General features: G+C 39.7%; 1 protein-coding gene across 1 annotated transcript; it reads left to right on the top strand.

Moving 5' to 3' along the window:
* The first annotated feature begins 1,340 nt into the window (after positions 1 to 1,340).
* On the top strand, positions 1,341 to 17,183 carry tmem161b (transmembrane protein 161B). The gene is made up of 12 exons (XM_022757497.1): positions 1,341 to 1,535; positions 6,579 to 6,682; positions 7,863 to 7,943; positions 9,523 to 9,620; positions 9,756 to 9,912; positions 11,447 to 11,598; positions 11,709 to 11,769; positions 11,885 to 12,025; positions 12,968 to 13,081; positions 13,856 to 14,030; positions 15,141 to 15,237; positions 15,331 to 17,183. The coding sequence occupies exons 1-12, from the start codon at positions 1,533 to 1,535 to the stop codon at positions 15,624 to 15,626; spliced, it is 1,479 nt and encodes a 492-aa protein (XP_022613218.1). The 5' UTR covers positions 1,341 to 1,532; the 3' UTR covers positions 15,627 to 17,183.
* The last annotated feature ends 2,946 nt before the right edge of the window (positions 17,184 to 20,129 follow it).

Below are 20,129 nucleotides of genomic sequence, written 5' to 3'. Positions count from 1 at the left end.
CACACATTTATCACCTTAGAGCACTATGAAACAAATCAAATCTCATTTGAAGTGAGGGGAAAAATACCCAAAGTGTTTACTTTGTAGAAAAATATTCCATTGGAAGTATACTGTAGTCCAGCATTTAAAAAGTTTGGGTAAACATATAAGAGTATTAGCAATAGCCTACATTGTATTGAAAGTATTATTTTTGAGAAATGTTCCCTTTTTAATTGAATCAATTATAACACATTGATTTAGTGTTATAATGCTGTAATACAGACAGCACTATGTCTAATTGTGCTTAAAACCCCAGCAGTACCTCATATATTTTCTTTTAATTTGCATGCAAATGTGCGTTCTGCAAAACAAATCTAGTAACTCTTAGTTTCAGTTACAAGTATAAGAGCACAAAATGATATATCAATTCCAGAAAAACTTATAGAAAACTAGAAGTATAGCAAAATAGTAATACAGAAGAAAACTACCAGGAACTCAAAATTATGATTGGCACATAGGTGGAAGGCTCTTTCCATTGTTAACTGAGTTTTCACCTCCTGCTCACTTAAAGGAGGGGGGGGGGGGGGAAAAAGGGAAAAACAACCCCCCCCCCCCCCCCCCCCCCCTCTTTATCTGGGTAGGGTATCACTTCAGTAAAGTGTCTCTTTATCAGTATAGAATCCATAAGCATGAAAAACTCCTACTGGTCAAAATACCGCAACCTATGTGCGTTATTAAGATGGAGTTTCATGTTAAATGTAAAATCAACCTTCAGGTACTCAAAGAGCACTGGTTTAAAGGTAGATAGGATGCCTTTGGAATCTATCTAAAAGGTTTCAGTTAGTTAGTTGGGCTGTAGCATTTTTTCTGACTTGTCTGACAGTAAATAATTTTATATCACTTAATAACGCCACATTAATAAAGTCTGTGAGGGACAAGGATCCATCCAGCGTAGGTTTAATTAAGATTAAGAGACAGCCTGCAGTGTTTGATTCGTTTACAAACCGATACAGCCAAAAAGCACAATGTATGCTGTCAGACATCTGATGCAGCTACTGATCTGTCATGTGTTGTAGTGACTCTTCGCTCTCTTCCGCTTGCGGCGGTCCTAGTGCATATCTATAGTGGTCTTCTTTAATCCTGTGCAAAATTTTAAAAGTCCATGTCAATTTCAAATCAAATTTAGAATTACTGGGTATACAGGTACGTTTTAAATGTGTTATGACGACATTTTTATTTTAAAGTGTGACACTGTGACTAATTAAATCCTCGTATGTTACTCTCCGCGTACAGGCAGATCCGAAGTCACCTTCTTACCCAGAGTTTTAGCGTGACCTCTATTGCAGTTGAAAATACTTGGGAGCGGAGGTTGAGTCCATTGATTTTTTTGACGATGTAACCCATCTCTTTAAGGATACGGTGACAATTTGAATGAGAAACCCCTTCATTTTGTGCATAATCATCGCAAGAAGGGCTTATGTGCTCCTCGCCGCTTGATTTCCGACTCGGGGTGCTCAGTGTTGTCGGGGTAGAGTCCGTTTCACTGCATCAACATGGTGAGTGTGACAGTGAGCACCTGAACGCAACGCTTTATCTTATTTGTCGTATTTAGTTGATACAGCATCAGTTTTTTATGCGGATATCCACTGCGACGATTCTAACACGTTTACGTTTTCAGCCAATTTGTTTCTGTGATTACAGTGTAACGTTAGCTTAGCTCGCTAGCCAGAGCAGGCGCACCGGCTAACCAGTGTAGCTATCTAGCTATGGTTAGTTGCACAGAGACTGCAGTGTAGTGATGTTCATAATATATTAACGCTATTGCTTTAAGTTGTGTTCACTCACATACATTGTTTGGGAGTACTGACAGTGGCATGTCTTGCAGGGTAGAGGTTGAAGATAAGCTATACACTAGTATGGACCATACCAGTTTAGCTGTTAGCATGTCATTCACCTGGCAACAGGGCACCTTTGGGAGAAGACAAGGTGTGTTCACGCACCTGGCAAGCTCAGTTTGACCTCAGGATGCCCTCAGAGGAACTGTGAAGCTCATTTAGTGTAACAGCTATATATTCACCATGTCACAAGCATTTGTTGAACACTCTGGTATTTAAATCTAATTTCAAGTCAGTGTGTTTTATAAAACGTGTCAGAAAGTGTTTGCATCATGAACTTACAGAGGGAAATTGATAGATGTTAACTGCTGTTTGTCATTACACTCGTGTTTATTTACTAGTCAAAGAAAAGGCTGTTTTGGTTACATCCATGATGGTATCATTGTATTATATAGCACATAGTTAGCTCAAAATTTCTCTCCAAAATACAGTTGGTGTCTTGAATCTGAATGGGCACATCATTTGACAATATCAAGAGTAACATCTGTTGAATGTTATTGTCTGTTGGGGCAGCTTATCCAACAGAAGGACAGGACACTAGTGTCAAAATTTAAAAAAAATCTGGAAATGATGTTTTGGAATGATACTCCAATTCAAAGTAGAACATTCAGATAAGGTATGATTATTTCCAGTTCATTGTAATACCATCCTGGTATTCTGCAATATGGGGAAGGGTGGGGGGCATGTCAGGAACAGTATGTCACAGAAATGACTAACATCCTGGATGCTATCTAGTCCTTACTATATTAGGCCACATTAGGCCCATTTTGATATAAAGTGAAGCCCATCTGGAGCCACAGCTGCAATATTTCTATTAAAAAGTGTAGAGTAGGACGCCCAACGCTCAATAGTTGAACAGTTTACAGCTAGAGAAGGATTAAATACACCCATGAGTAGTCAAGATGAATGAATGAGGAAGCATCGGTCAATAAGGGGTTTCACTGCTTCAGAGTTAGTTTCATGGCTAAATGCTTGTGACGTGTTTGAGCTCTTATGGATGGTGGTTATCACTGCAGCTCCCACTTCCCACCCCCTACAGATTTCATTTGGTTGTTGTGTGGAGGGGGTGAGGCGGAATGGGCAAGATAAGAGAGTCCATGCTGGCTCAATTTCCCCCAGGCCTGAGATCCTTGCAGCTCCCCCACGGAGAATGGTCACCATCCACCAAACTAAGGCTGTGTGCTTTTGACCTATATAGCCTGACCATTACTCACATGGAGAAATGTCTTGAGTCAGAGAGGTTGTGTTTGGTCACGGGTCATATCTTAGTGAGTATAACTACCAAATTAATGGCACCCACTTTTCCCCTCTGTGACTCCAGAAGAGGTATTGACTTTAGCTTTTGGAGCTTACCTCATGCTGGGTGACACTGGGGATCCCCATGACCAATCCAAAATCTAGGTCTAGTGTACAGGACTGGCCTCATCACCTCTCTTGTCTAGGTGTCATACACTTCCTCCTTCTACACAAACTACTATCTGACATTATATTGTGAAGGGTTTTTTTTATGAGGATTGTTTGCTTTTTGTCCAGCCTTATGTTGGAAGCAGGATATGTGTGAGGTTAAATTAGCATTTTCTGCTAGCCTCAGTACAGCCAAAAATCTAATTTCATGTAAAATATTCAAACAAACGAGTGCAAGTGAATGAGCTGAAAGCTTAAATAAAGATGCTGAAGGCTTCACTAACAAAACAGGGGACTTTGTAAAAAATTAAAAGTAGAAGACTCGGCAAAAGTGTAGAATGGTGAGCTGGGGCATTTTAATCAGCGTTATAAACTTGACCAATAACTAAAGGGCATAGGGTATGGTTCATGATAGTGTGGATAGGCTAAGCACCCGCTACATGATAGACTGCCCCAGATGACACATTTTAAGAATATGCATGTCAGCAGAGGCGATATTTTACTTTTTGAAAAGATTGAATACGGTATTAATTTTGCATTCTATGCAAAGCATATGTCTTAATGGGCCAATGATTCTCACAATTGCCGCCAGGACGCACATCAGATGAAGTGAAATTAGCTTTCTAAATTGCCCTTTTAGGGTGAATTGAAGCTTTATTGAGTAGAGTTGAGGGGCAGGGAGTTTTGTTTAGCCTAATATTATTGATGTGTAAACATCATGTTGAGAAAACAAAGAAGGCCACAGAATTTATTACTATACATTCAGGTGATGAGTTTGCAAGTGTAGATTCATTGGGACATCCCCAGGTGCTAACCCAGCCATAAGACTGTTGTTGGAAAAGGAAAAAAAAGTATTTTATTGGGGATTAGTTAGCTAATTGGTTCTCTTTGCTCAAGTGTGTGCAGGCACAGATATCAGTGATTCCTACTGATTGCCAAAGAGATAGGCCAAGCCGCAGACCTTACCCTACAGTGAGTGGATAAAAGCGCAGCGTGATGGGAATGATTCTGGCCTCTTAAGCCTAAGTGAATATTGATCTAAGTGTGCTGGGTTGATATTGAGCTCCTTATGTTGCTAAGTCTTTGGGTACCTACCACAGGAGTGCTGGTTGCTCATTCTGCTGGGTTCATGGTGGCATTGAGACATTGTGACAGAGGTTCCAGACAGAGAGTCATTTAGTGAACTTTGTATTTACATCACTAAATTCACTCAGATTACAGTAGTTGGGTAGTTGATAATTAAATCCCTTATAATTAGAAAAGCTGATGTGTTTAAAAATAGTTACCATTACATGTGTTATATCAAGGTAAATGCAGGAATTTATTGTAATTTTGATTTTGGGTCTTAGTTGGATTGTGAATCTTCTGTCACACTTTAATTAAATTCAAATTGCACAACCATACCTATCATGATATTGTACATTTTCTGGAAATGGAATTGAGAAACGGTACATAGATAAAAAAAAAAAAAACAAATGTGAATTCTGTTTCATGGCTAATCTAGTGGATTAAATACCTGCCAAAATGTTGTAAATCCAGTACTGCCATAAAACAGTCTTACTCAGTGATTTGCAACATTTTGTGCAATGGCCTATTATAACCAGAGATACTAAAAGGACAACCGCTTTGGTAGAAAGAGTGTAGAAAACTCTCCTCTGGTTACCAAAGCTCAGTCACCTCAAGGTGCAGATAGTCATATCAACCAACACAAGGTCATCAGGTCTACCCTGAGCTTAAACCTTAGACTTGAAGTTTCACCAGTTGTGTAAAAGACATCTTAAACTCTGCTGAGCAGTGGAAATCCTAGGCATACCATTTTGTGTGCCATGATGCCACATGAGAGTTGTTGGGGTCATCTGGTAATCGTGTGATCGAGAATCATCATATCTACATGAATCAAGGTGTGAATGATTTAAAGGTTGGCTGAAAGACTTCTGGATGCCACAGTGTTTCTTTTTGCTTCAACTCTGTGGGCCTTTACTTTAGAAAATTGTAATGATACACATATAGTGGAATTAGGTAAAATAGGGAAATTGCTTTGAGGAATGAAACATGGCCTAATTTATGTTGTTTGACTAACATTGAAGTGAATAACTCCTGTTTTTGGCAGAGTGCACTTCCCTGTATATGTGTTTAAAGAGAAATGAAGGTCATTATGTGTTTGAGCTCTTGGTCTTGATAAAGTTTCAACAAGTTCTACATTATTATTTACAAAGAAAATCTGCTTTTCTGTGGTGTGTCGTGTGGAACTATCAGTGTTTCTGCTAGCGTTCTCTTCAGGGGGTGGGGGGGGGGGCAGTCTGGGTACGCAGAGTCAGAGTAAATATCAGCAGGTTAAAAAAATCTGTCTAACTTAACATTAGCTAATTAAATCTACCTCCTTCCTCTCTCTCTTCTTTCTTTTTCCCTCCTTCCTCTGTCTTTCCCTCTAACTTTGGCTGGGTGTCACCATATGACTCCACTTCCTGTATCCGTAATTTTAAATGGAAAAACCCTTTGCAGAGTTGTGTAATTGCACCTTCATGACATTGCAGAAGTGGCAAAATATATATGTAGCGGAAACACTGACAATTGAAACCATCTAGTCTAGGCCGTGCTGTCTTTCCAACCAGAAGGGTTTATCTTGACCTTGAACACGCTTAGTAAATTTCATGGCAGTGTGCATCTAGATTTAGTTTACTGCTAGAATCTTTGGCGGGAAGATGGAGCTTCTGGGGACAATGAATATTTATGCCAGATTTTATGGGAAAATTTTGGACAGACATCATCTTGGCTCCACTGCTAGCAGGGCAAAGTAGCACCATTATAGCCAAGTCTATTACCTCACCTCTCATTGTATTGCCAAGGAATTGTCAGGAACACTGGAGGCAGTGTTAAAAACTTTGCATTATAACAGCTCATACATATGCACATTTTGAGTGTTTGCCTGATAAACTATCTAGTAAGTTAAACAAAGTCTCTCAGAACAAGTAATCACTGCACTGCAGTCTTGTTTGTTGGAAAAACATCAGTGGCCCCTATTGAAAAAAAAATAATATGATCTGTATCAGCAAGTTTGTCTGTTAGTCTGTGGAGGGCACAAAAAATTAATCGAACCCATGAGCATTTCAGTTAAGGTGTGATGCCAAGACTTTTGAGGTAGACTCTGAGGTAGATAATAGAATTTTTAGCTTTTTAGCTTAGAAGATATGCTTCACTATATATGAGTCTATATAAACCTATTCTTCATATGTGTAACTGCTTTATGAGATGTATAATTATTATTTAAATATGATTTAACCTCCCATCCTGTTTCCACAGGGTGTGATCGGTGTGCAGCTGGTGGTTACCATGGTAATGGCCAGTGTAATTCAAAAAATCATACCTCATTATTCCTTCGCAAGATGGCTTCTCTGCAGTGGCAGGTAATGCAGAATCCTGTACATGTGTTTTCAAATCGTTTCTCTAAGTGCTCCAGTTTAATTTCTCCAGTTTACTTGCTTTCTGAGAAGTTTATTTCAAAAGGAGTCCAGAACAATGGGGATCAAAATGTTTACTCAGACAGCAGTGTTCCAAACGGTCTGGATAGAAGAAGAAAAAGAATCATTAAATCACACTGCAAAGACCAAAGGGCACTGAAATATTGGGATGACCCGAGAGGACGGTACATAAAAATAAAGTGCCCGCCTCATTTCCTCTAATTAGTGTCACATATGTTTTTCAGTAAACAGCTTTTTGGAACACATTTAATAATTAATTAATTTTTCTTTTCAGGGCACTGCTGAAACATTTTTTGAAAACTTCTGCCATAAGTAGAAGCCCTGTAGTGTCCCTCCAGAGTATTTTGTAATTAATTTTCCATAATAAATAAGTATACAGGGGAAAAACAAGCTGTGCTCTTTCTTTCCTCCTCTACCACACAGAGCGCTTCTCAAGATGCTCTGACAAGAGGGTTTCTAAACAAAGTTAAGGAGGTTTGTCTTCAAAAGAATGCTCTTCAATTACCTCTTAATTCAAGCTCAGTCCTTAAGGACAGATAACCTTGCTGTTGTAAAGCCTCTCACAAGTGCTTTTTAGGTGTGTATCAGAGTTTCTGTTTGTTATGTGTGAAAGTGTTTTGTTATTTAGGAGTTAATCATAAAGCTCAGAGCTGTTACAAGTTGAAACTTGTCATGTTTGTAGAATCAAGACTTAGTGTCACCACTTTCAAGAGCACTTTTCAATGAGATTTTTGATATTATTGCTTTAAGGTGTGATGAAAAGGCAATTTAAGCTTTTAACAGTAAGTGAAATCCCCTTATTCTTACAAGAAATGGATGTGAACAGACAGTCACTGTACAATATGTCTCAATATTTCATATACCATTTGTTTAAGCCCATATCCCTTACCATTGTTCAGAATCAACATTATTTATTTTATTGTGTATATCTCAATAATTATATAGTAGTACAACAAATCTATCATTAGTCTTTTTTTTTTTTTTTTTCCTCATCCCCAAATTTGAAATTTCTTATATTTTATTTTATTGTGTCATCTTTCTCACTGTTTCCCTCTCTGCCAAAGTCTGAACCTGATTTCACATCTTTCTTTTTCTTTGTTCACAGTCTGCGGTGGTATCAGCACCCTACAGAAGATGAGTTGAGGAGCTTAGCTGGGAAACAAAAAGGACAGAAGCGAAAAGACAGGTAGGTTGGGAGGCGGGGGGGTGTATGTGGGGGGGCAGAAATGAAATGAAGAAGGGCTATTGTTTGGGGGTTGGGGAAATGCAGTGGCACAGAGTAGGTACGAAAGGCACCTCTTTCATCAGAGAGGAAAGAAAAGATGAGACGGAGACTTTGAGATGGTTGGAGACCACAGGCATGTCAGCAAAGAGATGACGCTGATGTGTTTATGTGGCTCATTTAAGGCCTGTTTGAAGTAACGAGACAGAAGTCTATTTTTGTTGTTTTGTTCCTTTATGGCTCTTCATCTGAGCTCGGAGCAACTTGGCTTAGAAGTGGCCCCGTCTAGTGGATGTGAGGAAAGTTGGTTGTGTTTTTTTGAGCCAATTCTATTTCGGCTATTTTAAGGGATGTCAGTTTAAAAGGATTGCATTCACCACAAAATCAAAGATTCCCCAAACAGCATTATATCTTCAAAGCGGTCAGATGTCAAGCTTTGATTCTGGAAGATGATTTTCCTACCACACCACTTTGCAATTCAAAAAAAATCTCCTATTCAATCTTGAAGGCTGCAGGTGGAAGTCCAACCATATGTTGAACATGTGAATTTAGCGCTTTTTCCTTTGTACTTTCTGTCTAAATGTGAATTCAAATTGAAGTCACAACTGAAAGCTAATCCTTACTGTTCCACATGGTGTCCAGCTCCTAACTTAAGGCTGTTTTGTAGCACAGTCCTTTCTCTGACCCTGTATGAGGCAGGTCAAAGCTCTCTAGCACCACATGTTCAGTAATCCTTTGAAGAAAAAGATGGACCACTGTCCTTTTGCCAGCTCGTGCCATGCCGCTCCGTTCCCTTTGTTAACCGTCTAACTCCCTCAGTGAGGGGTGAAGCTGAGCCCCTTTTTTCCTTTCAGGTGCCTCCGAGATGAAATCTGTCCAGGGCATGTTTGGCCCTAAAGTCTTTCAGTGGTATTGTCCTGTGAATCCAGCACACACACCAGGCTGAACAAACAAAGCCCAGAACTGAGGAGGCCCACCAGACAGTTCTTCAAACCCAAAGAACAGCTCTCCATTCACCTGCTGTTAGCGATTTAGCACTGCCTATGTTCTTGGTCATGGAAGTCCAGTAGTATTAGTAGTAAAAAAAAATAGAAAATAAAAAAATAGACCTACACTAACTACTGAATGTAGAATACTGAGTGTGCTCACAGCTTCAATACTGCAGTAACTTAAACTTGGCCATCAATGTAGGCAGAATAAGATTAACTTTTATCTGTGATGGATTAACATCTCAATGACTGTTTGGATGGTGGGAAATCAGTTGTAGAAAAACATGGTATGCTGTGGTTAATTGTCAGCAGTAATGTTAAGCACATCATTGATAGTTTCAGTTCTCAAAGAAATGTGTTCAACTGTTATGTTCTTTTCAGCTGCATAAGATGATTAAAAACTAAAAAAATCTCTTTTCAACATGATGCTGTTTTTCTGCACAGGTTAGAAAACATTAATGGTGTTAATATTTCATTATGTTGCTTTTTGGAGTAACTTTCTTTGTTTTCCTGACCCTATTTGTTGTTTTACTGCTCTGTCCTCTTTGTCCCAGGAAGTACAATGGTCACATAGAAAATAAGCCGCTAACAGTTCCCAAGGACATAGACTTACAGCTGGAGACGAAATGCATCACAGAAGTCGACACTTTAGGTATACATCTAAGAGGACAACTGTCTACTAAAGAAACTTTTTCAGTCACACACTTATATATATTGTATATGCTGTGCTTTATATATTTTATTATTGAATATATTATGGATTTAATTATACTCTTTATGCCCCCAGCATTGCACTACTTCCCAGAGTTCCAGTGGCTGGTGGATTTCACTGTAGCGGCAACTGTGGTCTATCTGATAACAGAGCTCTACTACAGTGTGGCTCAGCCCTCAGGAGAGATGAACATCAGTGTGGTCTGGTGCCTGCTAGTACTCGCCTTTGTCATGTATCCTTACATCAGTCACTCTTTACACCTTTTTTAGCATTTTTAAAAAAAATCTGGTCAGACTGTCACTTCTCATCAGCATTGTAGTATAAACTGGTAAAGTAGTAACTTATTTATGCTGGGTTGGTAACATTAACAGTTGAACAAACCTGTTTTCCTTGGGCTCTGCTTTGCGCTCAAAAATTTCAATTATTTTCTCTTTCCTTTTTTCACCCTGAATATATCATAGGTTAACATCTCTTTTGTTTATAAGAGAGACCAAATCTTTCCAGCTTGATTGTGTGGATGCAGTTGTGGCGGTGAGAGGCTATGAAATGACTGCTTAAGCTCCTTCTGGCTTGACTGCCAGCACGTTTATGCTGCACAGCTACCTGCTATTTTGCCACGCTGAATGATGGTTAAATAATATGCATTATCCTTGCCACCAACCACAGGGATCAATCTTTCCAGTGCTCCTGGTTGGACCGGGCTTACCACGGTCAGATGGTGTGTCATTTCCTGCCTACGTCGGAGATTGGAGGCCCAATTTTCACAGCCCAACAGACTGATATGCTTGGGGAGAAGGACAGACTTGGGAACAGATGAAATTGGACTATGAAGATGAAGATGAGGGAATATGTTGGCTCAATATATGTGTTAATGGGACACTTGATTTCAGTTTTCCTATTTCAGCTCTGATAACATGTTTAAGACTCTTGCCCTGGAGAGCAGCTTCTCTGCTCTGTTAACCGGTTCACTGATAACACCAGAGCAACATGCTCTTCAAGTATCTGCGTCTAATGATACCTCACTTTTTTCCCCCTGGTTTAGTGAAATTTATAAAGGAGACTGCATATCTTTACCTTTGGCAAATGTTTACAGGCTGGTTCGGCGGTATATTAATTGTACGCCGCCACATGATAGCTCAGACATCGCTTTATTTCTCTTCTCACCCTCATGCTGGCTCTAACTTGTCTGGCGAGTGTTTATACAGCTGTCTTCACAGCACTGAATAAGGGTTAGAGGAAGAAAGAAGTCTATATTGGATTGAATACCATTCTTGAAGTGCACTGAAAAGGAGTGAAAAATTGGCATGCTGTCACCTGACATGTTGCAGGAACTGAGCGTTTCATCTCCGTGGTGACCGGAGTTCGCTTTAGAAACATGCTCTGTCCTTAGCCTTGTGATCAGTGTTGACGCAGGCAGAGTAAAATACTATTATGACCTTGATGGCATGCACTGGTGCCAAAGACCCACACATTTTGTACTCGCATATGCTGGGTAGCGAGGTTTGTGTGGCATTAAAAGGTTGAGGGTTCACATGAAGCCCGTCTTTATGCACAAGCTTGTGAAAAGAAGGAAAAACATTTTATACTGTGAATAGCTGTGTGTTACTATGATCTAAATTTTTTTTTATTGGTTGATTGCAAAGACTTATTTCTATTAACTCTGAACCTGTAAAAAGCATTGAAAAATCTATCTGCAAAGAGATTTGGGTTTGTTTTATATGCCAGTGTGCTTCTGGAGGTGTTTTCCCTTGACTCTGTTCCCACAGTAAGACCCTTTTCTCTCTAACGGCCCACTACTTCAAGCTCGAGGAAGGAGGCGAGCGCTCACTCTGCATTACTTTTGGGTTTTTCTTTTTTGTCAAAGCCATGGCCATTCTAATCGTCACTGAAAACTACCTGGAGTTTGGTCTTGAGACCGGTGAGTGCTCCATCATGCTGTTCTTACAAATGACCCTGTTAGTAACAACCAAATTCTATAACTTTTGCCCCCAGTGAGTGAATCACCGTTGAACATTTCTTCATTTCTAGGTTTTGCAAACTTCTCTGACAGCGCTCTACAATTTCTGGAGCACCAGGGCTTAGAGTCCCAGTAAGTACAATATCAGTATTCTCACAGTATCATTTTTGTTTTCTCTGCCTTCATGAATTCTTTATGACTCATGAAACGACAGTAGTATCACACTATGTGTTTTCTCTTTCACCAGGGGTCCCATATCTAAACTCACCTTCAAGCTGATCCTGGCCCTGCTCTGCTCCCTGATTGGAGCATTTCTAACTTTCCCTGGTCTACGATTGGCCCAGATGCATCTAGATGCACTCAATCTGACCACAGCCAAATTTACACAGTGAGTCCACCACAGTAATTGTCTTCGCTTCTGCGTTCACTCATGTTTTTGCCAGAATTCATTTCTGTCTTATTGTTAATAGAAAAGGAAGTCGCAACAACGTTTGTTGAAACTTCTATCTTTTACCTTCCAGTTGCATAAGTAAACCTCACACATTTTGTTGACAGCAGAATCTTAAGTGAAGGCATATAACTTTCATGTTATCCCATGTGAATAAATGAATTGTTCATTCGTGTTTCAGCTGATATTGGAAATATTATCTAGAGTGGTCTTTCCGGTTCTAGGCTTCTTTGATACACGATGTGCTCAAATTGGTCACAAAGACAGTGCTCAAATATCAATCTGTCCTATTTTAGACTACCATGAATCTAAGTATAGAGCCGCTGTACTTGTCTCCTACTATTCAGAGTGTGTCAGATACAAGAGAGCACCCTGTGAGTCAGATGAAGACTTCCTCAGTTGGGGCAGATTTCTGTTTCAGAACTCACTGGGTGGCATGTCTCCAACCATGATAGGGGGTGCAGAGCAGGGAGCACATCGCATCCAGATAATCCACTTTGGCATAGCAGACTCTCCAAAATGGCCTCCTCTTCCATTCCCCCTCTTAGCTGTCATGAGCTTACATCCTCAGACCCTGTCACTAGCAGGGATTATCTCCAAGCCCTACAAAATCTGCGCCTTGGTTATCTTCTCACCCCTCTCAGGGAAAGTTGCATTGATAACAGAGACCATATATCTCACCATGTTAACTTCAAATTCAGATTAAAAAGTGAAGATATCAGAGAGCTACCCGTTTTCTCTAATGCATTGATTCCACAATGATTGTGAGAAAACATTGGAGTAGAAGTTGTTTGATTATTTGATCACCTATGTTTTGGTTTTTTTTGGTTTTTTTTTATTATTTAACTGGATGTGTTCTCCTTCACCTCTTCTTTGCTGTAGGACTCTGCTTTATATCAACTTCCTGTCACCCCTTATCATGCTCCTGCTGTGGGTGAAGCCCATCACCAAGGATTACATAATGAACCCCACTCTGGGAAAGGAGAGTGTGCCTTTGTAAGTACAAGTAATTATCTGTTTCACACAGTTCTTCAAATGGCTGACCCAGATATGCACAACACTGCAAGTTGTGTTGCTAATATGGCACAGTACATGTATACACTGCATTTCATTTTATTAATAACATTTCTCTTACTCAACTTACTTAGTGAATTATAGATGACACTTATTTTGATGTTGTGTTGTTGGATGTAATGGATGCAAACAATGCAACAGCAGTCATGAAAAGGGAACTTGCAACAGTTCAGTGAGATAAGGAATGTATTCAATTCACTGATGAAATACAACAATAAGCATTTTGTCTATGTTGTTGCACATTGGCTAAAATTAGACTGTACACATATTTAGTCATACCTGAGGGTAAGCTCTTTATTCTCTCTCCAACTGCTGCCGTTTGTCAGCTGGTTGTTTATTCCAAGATAGCATCTTTCATTTGTTGCATAAGTTTGAATTCTGTCACGTGTCAAACTTTCTCCTGCTGCTGACAGTGACTGTGATACCATCAAGGTCAAACCTGACTGAGTCAGATTTCATGTTACAGTACCCCCCTTTTCACCTTTTTATCTCTCAATTTCACCCTCTCTTACTTTTTTCGTTTTGAGTTGTTTATGACTCTTTTGCTCTTCCTATCTTTCCTTTCTGTCTCATTGTCTCTGCCTACCATCCAAGTGATGGAGCAGATGCATGATGTGTTGAGTTAGCGGGCCAGCAAAGCCGTCATCCCTTTATCATCTTTCTCCTGCTCTTCTCTTGTCTTTCTATTAATATCAGGATGACTGAGCAGACGTATGATACGTTGCGGTTATGGGCCATCATACTGATGTGTATGCTACGGCTCGCTATGATGAGACATCATTTGCAGGCCTACCTCAACCTGGCCCAGAAGGGTGTGGACCAGATGAAGAAGGAGGCAGGCCGGATAAGTACCGTTGACCTGCAGAAGATGGTAAGTAAAATGATTCTTTTTATCAATACTGTGATTGTACCTTGTTGTAATTCTGTATTTATATCTCTATATAGATAGAGATATAAACACATACATAACTTAATCCCTTTTAACCCAAATCATACCGACTGACAATCAGAGTGGTGTTAAGATCTGTAATGTAATTCCACAGTAAGCACTTACTTGGAGCCACATAGTAGAAATTTAGGAGTAAACCAATTTCCCTTTATTAAAGTCAAATATAGACACAGTTAGGACCGTGTCTTTGTGAATTAAGGACTAGAGCACAAAAGTTAATCTTCAGTGCACTGTGGTGCACCTGGAAATTGCATACATTATCAGTGATTGTATTTAAGACTGGCATCAGCTGTGGCTGGTCAGATCAGCTCTCATCACTCCCTTTAAAAGTGCTGACAATTTAGTGTAGTGCAGCCTCTCCTATGTTACAGCTCTATGTTCTTGTTCAGGGTGTGCACAGTGGCAAGTGCCAATACACATCAGCCCAAACAGGGCATAGGGTGTCATTTCTAGACTGATTTTGGAAAAAAAAACTTATGGCAAAATTCCTGTCATTAATCATGATTGATCACCTACAAACATTTTCCTAGTGTAGTCATCACACATTTATGATATAAATTTAACTATTTAAATAAGAAAGAATGTTTTGAGTAACATTACTAACACATTTGTCTACACACATACACTGAACATTTGTTGATGTATTTCAAAATGTCACCTAATTTATGAACTTGAAATGCACATTGTGCACAAATGCACAAGCAGTAGGCAAGGTAATTTAGCTTCCCCAGCCCCCACAAACACATGGATCAGCCTAATAGTGCATATTCATCAAGGCTAACATTACAGCAAGCAGCCAAGCTAAGTGGCTAACGTTAGGCTAATTACATGTTTCCAATGACAAGCTACATTTGAATTTTGCCGAATGATTGCCTGCAGACTTTGCATTTCACTCTTTTGGGGTCGTCCTTTACCCTCTCGTCCTTTACACTCTATCTTTGAGTGCTTTGTGTTAAACCTCCAAATCAAGATTCTTTTTGAACAGTTTGTGTAAAAGCCCATAGTAATGGTATTCTTCATCATTTCACCCAGGTTGCACGTGTTTTTTACTACTTGTGTGTAATCGCACTACAGTATGTGGCACCACTGGTGATGCTGCTGCATACAACTTTGCTGCTAAAAACCTTAGGTGAGTTATGCACTGCACAATGATTTCACAGTTTTGAGTATTTATTTTGCCCTCCAAACCTTTTAAGATATTTTGTTCCTTTGCTCTCTGTAGGTGGACACTCCTGGTGGGTCTATCCTGAAGAAGACCTGCCTTGCATCTATGAAATGAACTCTGACTCTGTGATGGGGGCGGCACCAGTAGTGGCCCCAACACCAGCTTCAGTGGTAGAAACAGGAGCCCGGGCGTCAGTGGCCCAGCTGTCAGTGGCCCTGGGAGGCCTGCGGACTGTCTTCAGCCCCATGCTTTTCCGGGGCCTCTTCTCCTTCTTTACTTGGTGGATTGCTGCCTGCCTCTTCTCCACCTCCCTCTTTGGCCTCTTCTACCATCAGTATCTCATGGCGGCATAGCATCAGCAACCCAGCAGTGCCAGCCAGACCCCCACAGGGCTACTGTACATTCAGCCTAATCAGAAAGGACTGATTGGGGGCAACAGAGGCCTATTGATGACTCTACTCCACAACTCCTCCTTTCTTTCCTTCCTCCCTCTTCCCCTTTGACCACCTCTCAGTGACTGACCATATCATCAGAGCTCCTGGTTCAACTTCCAGTGCTTCCTTCAAAAATGACTCTGTGAACTCGTCATTGTTTTTACTACTACGACTACTTCATTTAATTTGGAGAGCAAGATTTCTAAACCTTAATAACAAACAGACTAAAGAATGAGTTAGAAGAATATTAATCAGTGTCAGTGGTGTGTTGGTATAGTAATGAGAAAATGATCCAGTTTGCTGTATGAAAATTGAATGATATAAGGTGAAATACTGTATCTCAGTTGCTGATTACAATTAATTTTACGTGTTGAAAGGTGGTGTGGCAGTTCTACTCAGTTGCACCATTTTTAATCGAGCCAATGGGGAGATAATGTTGATAGTTGTTCACACCAGATCAGATGTAACCAGTTTGACCCATCAACATCTTTAGATTCAAAATGTCTCTTACTTTAGAGAAACCTAATTGCAGCCTCTTACAGATGCATGCATGTCAGCCGGAGTCAGATATCAGACTCTTGTCCATCCTCTTACTAAGTCCACCGTAAACTAGTATTGGCGATCAATTATATCAAAGACTTATCCAGGAAAAATTTGGAGTTGGTCTGCATGACTGGATATGTGCTGTGAAGTTTAAGTTTTATTGATTGGTACTTATGTGCACCGCCTTGACATTAAGAGTCATGCAGCCATCTATATTCCAGTCTGTGTCACAGTCCATGAAATTGCTAATTTCCCTCTATGACATGTTGTAAGGAAGCTACATTTAGGTCGCAGAATATCATTGAATCTGGAGATGTTCATGGAGGCTAGCGTGTGACTTCATATTAGCCGGAAATCACATGGACTTATTTTTTGCTGAACCTTTTTTTTTCTTTCTTTTTTTTTTAAGTGTGTGTGTGTGGGCGGGGGGGGTATTTTTGTCTTTTGATCAAAACTTTAAAATATGTGTGTTAAAAGAAAATGGCCTCTTTTTCTCAGATGCCTAAATTCCATTGCCACGGACCACAAAAGAGTCTGAGTCTTAAAATTTTGCCAGTGCTTTTCTGTGTGGAGGTGGAGGAGGAGGGGGAGGAAGAGAATGAGGGAGGGGCAGCCTGTGGATTTTCCCCCCAAATGGGTGAGATGGGATGACCTAACCAAGGTATGACGGTGGAGAACTCAAGAAGAGATGTACTTGCAGAGGAGCAAGAGGAGATGTTAAACTGATGGGGCGACATCTCACTGACTTGAATCTGATGTATTTAAATGTGTCTAATTGAAGTTGCCATCAAGGACAAACTTTTTAAATGAAAGTCGTTCCAATAGACTTGTGATGTTTCAATTTGCAATGTAACCTCCCTGGTTTTAACTGAGCCATTTAAGAAGCTATGAGAGAATCTGGAGCTCTTTTTTTTTTTTTTTTTTTTTTTTTTTTTTTTTGAGCGGCAGTGATGAGTTAAAGGGAGGACAGCACGTAGGGCTCAATCAAGGTATGTGCTTGTGTACGTGTGTCTGTCTGCATGTATAGGATCTCTACTGTAGGTCATCTGTAACCTGAAAGGGCATTGCGATCAAGGAGAGATGATATCAACTACTGTTGATAAGCTACCGCCTTTATGTTGTGCTTTCTTTTCTTTTTTTTTTTTTTAAACTTTTACCCATACATTGCTTTTAAACTCATTTGCGAACAAGCTTTTGTTTGTTTTCATTCTATTTCTAATGGATCAAATTGTGGATTTGTAAAAGTTTTGATTTTAAAATGGTGCCAATTATGTCACCCCCCCCCACCCCACCCCGTCCCCCCATCCCAAGATTTGGTGTCTGCTAGTGTTTGAAACTACAGCTCAGCTACAACTCTGCTGACATCTGTTTTCTGTAGATCCATCTTGATTGAAGAGAGAATCACTAGTTCGGGCTCAGAACAGGAAGTAACGGTGTTGACAGTGTCTTTGCATACTGTAATTGTTTGGTGGGTAAATGTACGCACAAGCAGTCACTGTGCTGATGACGCACTGGACCAACATGATTGTCCAGTCTGTTCAGGAATGTAGGGTACGTGCTGCCAGATTAATTGCATTCGTGTGGTTCTCTGGCATTTCACTTCATTTCATCATTACATTCATTATATCACAGAGCTGTAATTTATAAATTTCAGCTCTGTGAGTTTTGTACAGAACACATTTTACAAAGTCAAGCAGCACCATATCACATTTTTTAAGGTCCTGGTGTCGAAAGTCTTAGCTTCAGTTGTGTCTGTTTTAAATGTTAGGGAATATGCACATAATGAATGTATCAATCCTGCCTAATTTCTAGATTGTTTTCATGAAAATGATTTGTATGGTGAGTTGATTTGACACCCCCGCACTTCCTGAACTCCTTACTTCTCTACTACCATCTGCTACAAAAGCTAATTTGTCCTAATGACTATTTTATCAATTGATTTATCTTTGTTTTTGTATTTATTACGTATGTTGAGGCCTGTAAACATTTCTAATAATTTTAACAGCATACACTTTATTTTGTTATAGGAGTGCATGATGGTTTAAATCAGTTTTGAAAATGTGTTTGACAAATCAGTTACAGATTAACCTTTTTATTCCGTTCTGGTGAGAAGTACCTTGGATACTTTCAGAATTCATTGGCCTAATCAGGCATTTCTGTTTGTTACCACTGAAAGTGTTTATTATTCATTGTTGGGTTCACGAAGTAAATTACACAAGAGTGTTGTTCTTTCATGTATTTATTTCTGCTTTAGATTTTGTCTTAAATAAATTATGTTCTTTACTATGTCCTTTTTTATTTTATCCTCATGCTCTGTTTGCTTCATGTGTGGTCACAGCAGGGAGATGGTTCATGTATGAGGCTGTAGATGTGATTGGCACTTTAGGTATGTATTGTTGTTAAATGCTCATCAAGGCTGTATAAGCTTTTTGTTTTTAGTGTTGAAGAGAAGAACTTCTACCTTACAGTCCTACAAAGTAAAAATATAATAAGGATTTGTTGGCCACAGTCGTTTAATGCTTATAATTGTTCCCACATGACCAAAGAGAAAACAGTGTGTGAATATTTAATACATCCATATTCATTTTCATGAAATTTGTAAATCAATAAATTACCAATATGACAGCAAGTCGGTATTCCTAATGAGTTTTGATGATACCGTGGCCCATGTAAGAGAATGACAACAATTTCACAAATGATGCCTCACCAAATTAAAATCACCAAAGACTTGTTTGTAAAATAGTTCATTAACTTAGTTTGTCTCTCCTTGTCTCCCTCCGACTCAAATGTTGTGCATTGCAAAATTGTTTCAGGTGTTTTAGCTAGTTGTGTACTAAAAAAAAATCTACCAAGCAAATGACAACATTTTTACAGGGATCAAAGAAATTCGACCGATTTTATACAGTCAAAGTGTTGAAAACTGTTAAATAACTTGAATAAAGTCGTGGTGTTCTATATATCTTTTTGGCTTTTACTGCGGAGTTGCTTTTTAATGGTATGGCCTTGTCGTCATGTATTTCATGCATGATGTGCTCGTAGGAAAGGATGATATGCCCCACTATTATACACATGTTGGACCATGAGTTCAGAATAGTTCCACACAGATATCCCTTTATAAAGCCTCACTGCTTTATTCTGTAGTTTAGAAACTACAGGCACATAAGGCCCTCTTTCTTATAAGCTTTTCTCTGCATTTACAGCGGTTCCTTTCTTTGTCTTCAAGGTCTCGGACAAGATTTAAAATCGTGTCTATTTTATCAGACTTAATAGTCTTTGTATGGTGGTGTTGAACAATACTGTAATTGTGTTTCAGCATCACTCTACTTATGAAATATGTCCTCGTGCAAACTTCCATTGATTTAGGCAGTCAATGGCCATCGATTTGCTTTTCTTAATTTGGCACCTCTATTCTTGTGGGAAAGGTTAGTGGAGTAGATGGAGGGATGAAATTACAAACACTCCCAAACTCCTCTTAATGCACGCCATTCTCTGGGAATAACATCAGGCCAGTTAATGCAGGCCTTGAGTGACATTGTCCACATGAGCAGGAAAACTGGGCCAATGCATTCATTCATAGGTAGACAGATCAATAAGACAGCTTCCAAAACAAACCAGTGGAGAGGTTCTTTTATTCCTCTTGAGTGGGGCCTATTCACTGAGGTCCCTTCTTCATAGAGTGGTGTGGAGCTCCGCTTCAGGACGGGGAGCAGAGACCCCCTCACCCCCACCCCCTGTCCCCAACACAGCCAGAAGAACTCAGAAGCTTCTGGAGAGGTGACGCTATAATAGTGAGCTTTCTGTCTGGCACAGAATGGTGATCCCACCCTCATGTCTATTGTGGGAAGCAGCAACCTTACTTCAGGATTGACCTGACCTTGT

Source organism: Seriola dumerili, unplaced genomic scaffold (genome assembly GCF_002260705.1).
Source record: "Seriola dumerili isolate Sdu_G_001 unplaced genomic scaffold, Sdu_1.0 BDQW01000017.1, whole genome shotgun sequence".
Classification (NCBI taxonomy): domain Eukaryota; kingdom Metazoa; phylum Chordata; class Actinopteri; order Carangiformes; family Carangidae; genus Seriola; species Seriola dumerili.
The sequence above is the reverse complement of the archived record's forward strand: the minus strand, read 5'-3'. Positions and strand labels throughout refer to the sequence as shown.